General features: G+C 35.0%; 1 protein-coding gene across 4 annotated transcripts; it reads left to right on the top strand.

Moving 5' to 3' along the window:
- Nucleotides 1–2,086: 2,086 nt before the first annotated feature.
- On the top strand, nucleotides 2,087–7,164 carry LOC110890412 (G-box-binding factor 1). Of its 4 annotated transcripts, none has more exons than XM_035983951.1 (12): nucleotides 2,087–2,402; nucleotides 3,518–3,650; nucleotides 3,724–3,768; nucleotides 3,881–3,967; nucleotides 4,050–4,139; nucleotides 5,335–5,504; nucleotides 5,667–5,721; nucleotides 5,803–5,851; nucleotides 5,930–6,138; nucleotides 6,272–6,349; nucleotides 6,585–6,710; nucleotides 6,864–7,164. In XM_035983951.1, exons 2-12 carry the CDS (start codon nucleotides 3,594–3,596, stop codon nucleotides 6,948–6,950), a joined length of 1,053 nt encoding a protein of 350 aa, XP_035839844.1. In that variant the 5' UTR covers nucleotides 2,087–2,402; nucleotides 3,518–3,593; the 3' UTR covers nucleotides 6,951–7,164. The 4 variants fall into 4 exon arrangements, with proteins under 4 accessions (XP_035839844.1, XP_021993712.1, XP_021993714.1 ...); XM_022138020.2 differs by having other exon boundaries at nucleotides 6,269–6,349; XM_022138022.2 differs by having other exon boundaries at nucleotides 2,134–2,402; nucleotides 5,930–6,135; nucleotides 6,864–7,126.
- The last annotated feature ends 2,420 nt before the right edge of the window (nucleotides 7,165–9,584 follow it).

Genomic DNA, 9,584 nt, shown 5'->3' with positions numbered 1-9,584 from the left:
CTGAACGGTATAGAGGATCGTCCCCCTCCGTACCCCTTCGTCGCCGATCCTCCAACCACTTCGCCCCCTCGTCACCGGTCCTCCAGCATCCTCCTCGTCGACTTGTGGATGTTGAGGACGATCCACTACAAGACAAAACACACTCACACACACATATACATACAGCTTATATATATATATATAGGGTTGAGTTCATTTCAGAACTCTAAATAACTACAGAATTTTCAGAACTCCTAATAAACAATCATTTTATATATAAGTTTTTGTATTTAAGATCTTTTTATCATCTATTATATGTATTTCTTTGATTACATACATGTTAAAAGTAGTTTACATATGTTTAATTGCCAAAAATATATATATGTGTCATAACTAATTACATATATGTAAAAAAACTAGTTTACATATGTGTAATTATAAAATTACATATAAAAAATGATAAAATTGCTCTTAACATGTATCTAATCATAAAAATACACATAATAAATGATAAAATTATCCTAAACATAAAAATATATAAATAAAAAGATTGTTTATTAGGAGTTCTGCGAGTTCTGTAAATATTTATGGTTCTGAAATGTTCCTGGCCCTATATATATATATATATATATATATATAGGGAAAGGTTCAAATGAAAACCACTAGTTATTGTGAAAACTAGAAAACTAACTAAAACCCACTAAAAAGGAGGGAGGGGAGACTTTTAATGAAGAAGGGGTAAAATTGGAACAAAAAATATATAACTTTTCAAACATTTCTCATTTCTCCATACGTTATCATTTTAAAACAAAAATGGCACCATAAGATCACAAATTTTCTTATCTTTCATTCAAGTATATTCGAGCATATTTTTTATGACATAAAAAAAGATTTATGGTGTCGTCTTGTTTTCAATACTATTATTATAGTAGTGCACATGTGCAATATAACATGTACTACAATGTGCATTACATGCTTAAAATTAGTTTTTTGATTCTAGTTTAGCTTTTAGGGTTAGTTTTTTTGGAGGTTTAGGATTAGGATTAGGTTTTTGGGTGTGGGGGGGAGGGGGGTTTAGGTTTTTGGGGGGTGGGGGTGGGGGGGTTAGGTTTTTTTCGGGTTTATGTTTAGGGTTTAGTTTTAGGTTTTCGGGAGGGTGGGGGTGGGGGGGGGGGGGTTTAGGTTTTTTTTTTTTTTGGGGGGGGGGGTTAGGCTTTTGGTGGGAGGGTGAATTTAGGTTTTGGGTGGGGGGGGGGTGGGGGGTTTAGGTTTTTGGGGGGTGTCGGTGGGGGGTGGGTTAAGTGGTTTAGACTTTCCGTATTAGTGCACATGTGCAGTACAACCAAATTTTTTTTTTTTTTTTTTTTTTGAAATTTTTTTTCCATATATAAAAAGTAGCGATTTTTCTAAAAAAAAATTGTAAAAAAAAAAATTGTATGTTTTTTAGGTTTTTTTAGGCTTTTTTTGTTAGTTTTCGAGTTTTCACAATAAAAGTGGTTTTCATTTGAACCATCCCCCCTATATATATATATATATATATATATATATATAGGGTTAGGTTAACGTACAAATGCCCTTATCGTACATTACGTACGCTACAATCTCAGCCGTTCGATCATCTTCCCGCATTGAATTCGCATGTTTTTTTGTAACAATTTCGCATGTTGGTTTTTTAACATGCGATTTTATCAAAATTACCACATGCGAAATTGTTACAAAAAAACAACATATGCTATTTCATCAAAATTATCACATGCGAAATTGGTACAAAAAACATGCGAATTCATCAAAAATTATCACATGCGAAATTGTTATAAAAAAACAACATGCTATTTCATCAAAATTATCACATGCGAAATTGGTAAAAAAACAACATGCGAATTCATCAAAAAATATCACATGCGAAATTGTTATAAAAAAAACATGCGATTTTAAAATGCGGGAAGATGATCTGACGGCTGAGATTGAAACGTACGTAATATACAATAAGCAATATTGTACAGTACTCTTTACCTATATATATATATATATATATATAAATAACATAATAACATACCGTATACATACAGCTTAGGTAACAAATCATCATCCAAAGAACAACCATCACCATACAGTATAGCATAATAACATCTCCTAGTCATCAAGAATATGTTTGCCTAGTCATGCATCTCTATCCACTCCCCCTTTAACAGCTGGATCCCTCCTCACCCTCACTTCACATGTAACCCTACCCCCCCAACCACCAATCTCTCCGGCGTCCTCCTCCTCCGGCCGAACACCAATTATCACCTACTCAACAGGCTTTCTCATTCTACCAACTTTCCAGCTTCAAATTTGTGATTTTGTATGGACACAGTCAACAGTTGTTAGAAATTAAAGCAGCATCTGTCGTTTCAGAAATTGGTGTCGTATTTGTTGACCGAGTCAGTCTCTCTCTCCTTCTCTCCTGTTTCTACGGTTTTTACCCTAATTTGGTGGATAATAATTGTTCAAATTTAGGAACCAGATCTGATATTTGTCTAATTTTGTTAATTCTGGTGACTATTTGTTGTAATATTTGTTTAATTTGGTTGAGGAAATGTGTAGAAATTGAGGTAAAGAAGAGGATGAAGTGATGAGTCACTGTTTTTTTTTTTTATTTTTTTTTTATTTTGATGAATGTTTGAAATGGGACATAGAACAACTTAAGTATGTTGTGTTGCAAGTAGTTAGTTTAAAGTGCTAAAGATAAGGTTTGTTTAATATGGAAGATTGTTGGTGATTAAGATATGTGATCACTTGCTTTAGTGACTGATGGTAGTGATTCGACGCTTTTCAGCTGGTTTCGTAACGTGTTAGACGGGCTCTTGTTAAAGATGGTTTTTAAAATCAAAAGGAAAGAGATCGAAAAGCAAAAAGCAAGTGAGATTAAATAGGGTTTCTTTGTATTAAAAATCGATGTTGCAAGCCTATTATGGCAAAATATCATTCATGGCTACGCGTGTTCTCTGCATCGGAACATAAAAGCGATAGAGAATAACAAGTGATGAAGAACGATAATGAGTGACGGCAAATTTTGTTCATTTGCTACCTTTAATAAATAGTTAAATACAATTCATGACAAATTCCGCGTATTTGTATGCTTTAATTATAATGTCAAGAGTGTGATGCTGCTTAAGAAATCTTTCAAGTTATGGCATTGTCTGTGGTCAATAGAGTGTCTCCAGTCTTATCTGGCCTTGATTCGTTTATCAAAAGGTTCACATTGCTTCGTTCCTCAGCCATAGTTGTCGATAGCGAGCGTAGCGATCCCTATAGCGCGCTACGTAGCGTATAGGTCTACGCTCGCTGTTAGGGTTGTAGCGATAGATAGCGACATTTTATTTTTATTTTTTGTTTTTTTAATATTATTTGCAATTAAATATAGCTATAAAATAGCTGGATTTTGTTATCTTTAAAAGTTAAAACAATGATATAGAAAACACGAAAGCTTTGTAATAACTATTAGTAGCACCTTTGTTCTTCTGTAGCTAACCCGCACTACATTTGATGCTTCCAGGTACTTGTTGATAACGTCTAAGTCGTAGGCACTTAACCCTTTTAGGCTTCATTCTGAGTTTTTCTTTGTCGATAGCATGGGGGCTGGGGAAGAGAGCTCACCTGCTAAGCCTTCCAAACCTGTTTCAGCTCAGGTTTTTGTTGTTGTTGAGGATATATAATCTATTATGTTTGCATCTGGAAACTTACCCTGTTCCTTATCAACAGGAAACACCTCCGCCTTCATATGCTGATTGGTCAAACTCGATGCAGGTGTGATTAAAACATTTAGTTTCTGTTTCTTGTTTACAAGATGCATTGAGAATGTGGGATGATGAGATGAGATAAAATCTTACTGTAGTTTATTACTACCTTACATGTTTAGGCTTATTATGGTGCTGGAGGCACTCCGCCTTTTTTTGCATCAACGGTTGCTTCTCCGACTCCTCACCCTTATATGTGGGGAGGCCAGGTAATCATGATGCCACCAAATTTAGGAATTAATTGCAAAACTTGCAAGTTTTTTGATTTTTTTATGTTTGAAATTTCTTCAGCACGCCATGATGTCACCGTATGGGACTCCCGTTCCATATCCTGCTCTATATCCACCAGCAGGGGTTTATGCTCATCCTGGCATGCCTATGGTAATCATCGTTTTTTTTTCTTTTCTTTTTAATTTTTAATTTTTATTTTTAGTATATATGCAGATGGCACAACAGGATTTGGTTGTTCTCTTGATTGTCACCTTATGTGGATATATGACACCTATCTGTTCTTGTTTTCTTTAAAGCGCTTTGATACACACAAATACACGCACGCGTGCATGCACAGGGCCGGCTTAACCATTTTGGTGGCCTAAAGCAAATTAAAAACTCGAGGCCTTTTTCCAAAAAAAAAAAACACTATTTGAGAAAAACCCTCCTTTACCCGGGCTTGGGACCGGCAAAATAAACTAAAAGGTTTATTGTTGGCGAAGTTAATTTATTTTTTTATTTACTTTTTTTTTGTATTTCTATATATTTTTTGTACGTATAAAGATAAGTTCAGCCTAGCCCAAATATCATATATAATTTTTTTTTTTAAGTTGGAGGCCCTATTGATTTGGAGGCCTAAAGCTCAAGCCTCAAAATTCTTGGGCTTGGGTCGGCCCTGCGCATGCATAAGTAATAGCATATGGACTATATACACACATTTCCGTACACATGCTTGCATACACACTACAAGTGCACACACACATATACATACATATATGTATATTGTGGTGGATCTAGAAAATCCTTATAGGGGCAACGTTTCAAAAAAAGGGGTAACGAAATAAAAAAAAAACGTCAAATTTTTCCAAAATTTACACTACCGCCGGAGCGTCAAGGGGTAGCGGGGGCTACCCCTATTTACAAGCTAGATCCACCCATATATGGAAATTTTATTCTAGGGCAAGCTTTTGCTGAGCTTGCCTACAAATCATTTATCCATGTTACATGATTTTGACTAAATAAGCTAAAAAGCAGTTGCGTTAAAGTCATATGTTGTTATTTTAGTATATGTATTTTATGTATTTTATATGGAATTTAAAAAGGCAGAAAAGATTTATTCCGTTTTAAGGTTTAGATTATTGTTGTACCATATACACACCCATGTATATAGATTGTAATTATAAGTAACACATTAGTTATTTTATAACATTCTAAAAAGTAGAGATGATTTAGCAGGTCTCCAACCTGGCCCATTTCGACATATGTATAAAAGCAATTAGAACATGCTTCTTATATATAGGTAGCATATATGTGTACATACATGCACAGATATAACCAAATGTCGCTCTTATCATTATCCTTACAGACCCCAGGTACCGCACCGCCAATCGTAGAAACAGAAGCAAAGGCCTATGAAAGCAAGGAGCGGCCTACAAATAAAAAGTCAAAGGGTACTTCAGGAAACGGCAATGGTAGAACTGGAGAGACTGGGAAGGCGGCATCAAGTTCGGGGAATGACGGCGGTGCAACCCAAAGGTTTGTAGTCACTCATATAATTGATTTCCGCATTTATTAAAGGAAGAATTTTCTTCTCATCTACTTACAAATGGGTCAAATTGATTTTAGCTACAATGCAAAAAGACCCTTTGTTTTTATCTTGGACTGTGCCTTGCTGACTGTAGTTGTTGAAATAAACAGCGCTGAAAGTGGAAGTGACGGTTCATCAGATGCAAGTGAGGAAAATGACCAACATGTATGTGTTTTCACATGAGATATAAATGTCGAAACGTATTTTCTTTCTTACTTATGTGTGACATTGAATCAATTCCTCTAGGAATACTCGGGAGGCAAGAAAGGAAGCTTTAATCAGATGCTTGCAGATGGTAATTTTACACACCTTTACCTTTTTTTATCTCTAATTATGTGTTGCTATAAAAATTATAATCTTCATTTATCTTCAGCTAATGCACAGAATATCAATTCTGGGCCAAATATTCAGACGCCAGTACCTGGAAACCCTGTTGTTTCTATGGGCGGTACCAATCTAAATATGGGGATGGACTTGTGGAATCCATCTGCCGGAAGTGGAACCATGAAAATGCGACCGAATCATTCTGGTGCTCATACAGCGGTCCCACCACCAATGATGCCTGATCAGTGGGTTCAGGTGGTAATTAATTTACTTGATAGTTATTTTACTGATCGTTCATTTGCTTGATTGCATTTTCAGTTTTCAAATGGCTTTCATATGCATGATAAATCAACAAAAATATGAACTAAATACAACTATGATATATCAGCAGGATGAGCGGGAAATAAAGAGACAAAAAAGGAAGCAGTCTAATCGAGAGTCAGCTAGGAGATCAAGATTGCGCAAACAGGTATCTCATACTACCTCAACTGCATAATTACCTTCTACCCTATATTAGCCGTGCACGTTAGAAAATAGGGAGTTAAATGGGTCACGTTCGTGGGTTGAACCCGACACACACCAAAAAAGTTGATACGGACCCGAACATGGCACACTTATTCACAGCTAGACGCGAACATGATCCATCTAACCCATTTTTTTTTTTTTTTTTTTTTGTATTTCTAACCTACAGTTGTTTTTGTTAGGCTGAGTGTGAAGAGCTACAAGCGAGAGTAGAAGCACTAAGCAACGAGAACCATTCCCTCAGAGATGAGCTGCAGAGGCTCTCCGAGGAATGCGAGAAGCTTACTTCTGAAAATACTACAATTAAGGTTTACACCAAGTCCCACTTCTGTGCTTTTTTTTCACCAATACATGAGCGTGTTTAAGCTGGGTTCAATTTGAGCTTTTAACAAGCCGGTCTTGCGTAGTACGAGCTGCTTGGCACGTCTATGAAAATTAACATGAATGTTTTGGTTGAACAGGAAGAATTAACTAGGTTTTGTGGACCGGAGGCGGTTTCAAAGCTCGATGCGCATCTTGAATCTAGGGCAGATGAAGGTAACAGTTGAGAAGAATGCAATAGCTAAACAAGTTAGTAATTCAAGGTTTATAAAGTTAGGAGAAACTCTTGTTCTGAGTTTGGGAACAGTGACGGTTAGGATCGATCGCGAGAACTCGTATGTTGTTGTGGCTTACCCTTTTGTGTTTTGTTCATATACATGTAACTGTAGCCCTTCTTCGTATCTATCTATCTATCTATACTTCAAATATAGACTTTCTGTTTGTCGGGTTGTTTTGGGTTATGGTCATTTAAACCAACGACGTAGGTTAGTTAACAGGTTCTCATACGAGCTAGGATCCAAGCCAACTGATTTTGAAGCAGAGTGAGGATGATTTATGGACTTCAACTCTGAAGATCTTTTATAGGGCGTGAAATATTTTTAAGAAATTTGAATTTGTCAATTGATTGAAATGAGTTAATTAGATATGAAATTGGGAGTCATTCGGTTTATGAAATTTTCAAATGATTTGAAGTTTGGAAGAATTGAAATTATGTTGGTGTTGTTGGATCAATGAAGTTTGACAATCAAATCCCAAGTACAAAGAACCATGGAGATCTAAAGGTGTTCTTTGTACTTAGGATCCGAATTATTGAGGTCCATAGGTAATAGCAAAATAATTCATTGTCTTGTATGTAAATTATGTTGGGTGAGGAGTTGGGAATCTCATCGCATAACTTTCTAAATTTTTCTTTACAAATAGTCTAATATTATATATATTTTTTTTTTGAAAGGAAGTCTAATATTATATGCTTATCAACTTTTTAGGAGCAATTTTACCCCATAACGAAAATAGCATACAATTTCTTTTTGAGCTAAAATCTATACATCTTTATCACTAGTTATTGACTCCCGTTTATTGCACGGTTTAACAAATGAAAATACTTTGAAGCTTTAATTTATAATTAATTTTAAACAGTATTAACCTGAACTAAATATACATATACATATGGTAAGTAACAAAAATACATGTTAATAAAAGCCTATCTTTTACAAATAAAAAACAGTAAAATAATTGTATATTAATATATATACATACAAAAAAAGATTTTTAACAAATATTAAACTTATTATAAAACCAACCAATTATAAAATGTCACCTCATTCCATCCAATTCTATCACGCAACTAGTAAATCACTTGCACCACTGATCACACCCATCACTAAATCATTCTCAACCAATCACAACAATGCCACCTCATTCCCCACAACCACCACTACCTTGACCATCATCACGCCTATCACTATCACACTGAACACCGTATGGTCTTACAATATGAACAGTTACAATCTGACACTCTTGATTTTATTTTAGTTGCCAAAACACTATTGACTTTTATTTTTATTGTCAAAAGCAATCTAATTCTGTTGGAAAAAGTAATTTCATTTATAAGCAGACAAAGTTTATTTTTTTTGGGCTAACAAATCGTGTCTTAGCAGGTTTAACAGGTCTCTGACGATGCAAATACCACAAATTTAAAACACGCATACGACTCGTTTAACTCCTTTATATCCAATACCTACCTATAAGACATTTTGATTTATTAAAATTCAATTTTGGTAACTTATAAATAATAGAGAAAAATGCAATTTGCGTCCCTGTGGTATGTCCTAAACATCAACCTGAGCCCCTAAATTAAATTTTTGGCTGTTTGAGTCCCTGACCTTATAAATTCATAACACTTTGAGTCCCTACCGTCAGTTTGACTGTTTGAGGCAGGGGTAGGACCGTCTTTTGACATATATTAATAACACTTTGCGTCCCTATAGTATGAGTGAAATATCAACCTGAGCCCCTAAATTCATTTTTTGCTTTTTTCTTAAGAAATCTAATATTTCAAATTAAATTAACTCTTTTATTTTTAAAAAAATGCAATCTAATAATTAACTCTTTTTAAATAAATGCAATATAATAATTAAATGTATCCTATATATATCAAAGATCCACAAGCAATTGGGTTATATTCATTCATAATAAAATTCTCGATAACAAAAGACCGTAACTTACAGACTCGATAACAAAAGACCGAAACATACAATACAGAGACAAAACGTCAAAGATCCACAAGCAATTGTGTATCTTTACTGACGGGTGCACTTCGGAATGTAGCAGATATGAATGAATATAACCCAAGTGGTAGATATGAAATTCCAGAGCTCGCTAATTACATATCTGCCACTGGAGTTGTATTCATTCATATGAATGAATATAACCCAAGTGGTAGATATGAAATTCCAGAGCTCGCTAATTACGTATCTGCCACTGGGGTTGTATTCATTCATATCAATCACTTCCTTATGTGCACCGCGCCATAACTGATCCGATACAACAAAAACATTCAAACCAGAATCAAAACCAAAACACATTCAAACGAGGAACACATTCAATCCGAAACTGATTCGATACAACAAAAACATTCAAACCAGCATCAAAACCAAAACACATTCAATCCAAAACTGATCCGATACAACAAAAACATTCAAACCAGAATCAAAACCAAAACACATTCAAACGAGGAACACATTCAATCCGAAACCGATTCGATACAACAAAAACATTCAAACCAGCATCAAAACCAAAACACATTCAAATGAGGATACCCTAAACCCCAAACCCACAAGAATCAAAAACCAAAACACATT

Source organism: Helianthus annuus, chromosome 15, assembly GCF_002127325.2.
Source record: "Helianthus annuus cultivar XRQ/B chromosome 15, HanXRQr2.0-SUNRISE, whole genome shotgun sequence".
Classification (NCBI taxonomy): Eukaryota; Viridiplantae; Streptophyta; class Magnoliopsida; order Asterales; family Asteraceae; genus Helianthus; species Helianthus annuus.
Note: the sequence above shows the minus strand (reverse complement) of the source record. Positions and strands in the feature narration are given on the sequence as shown.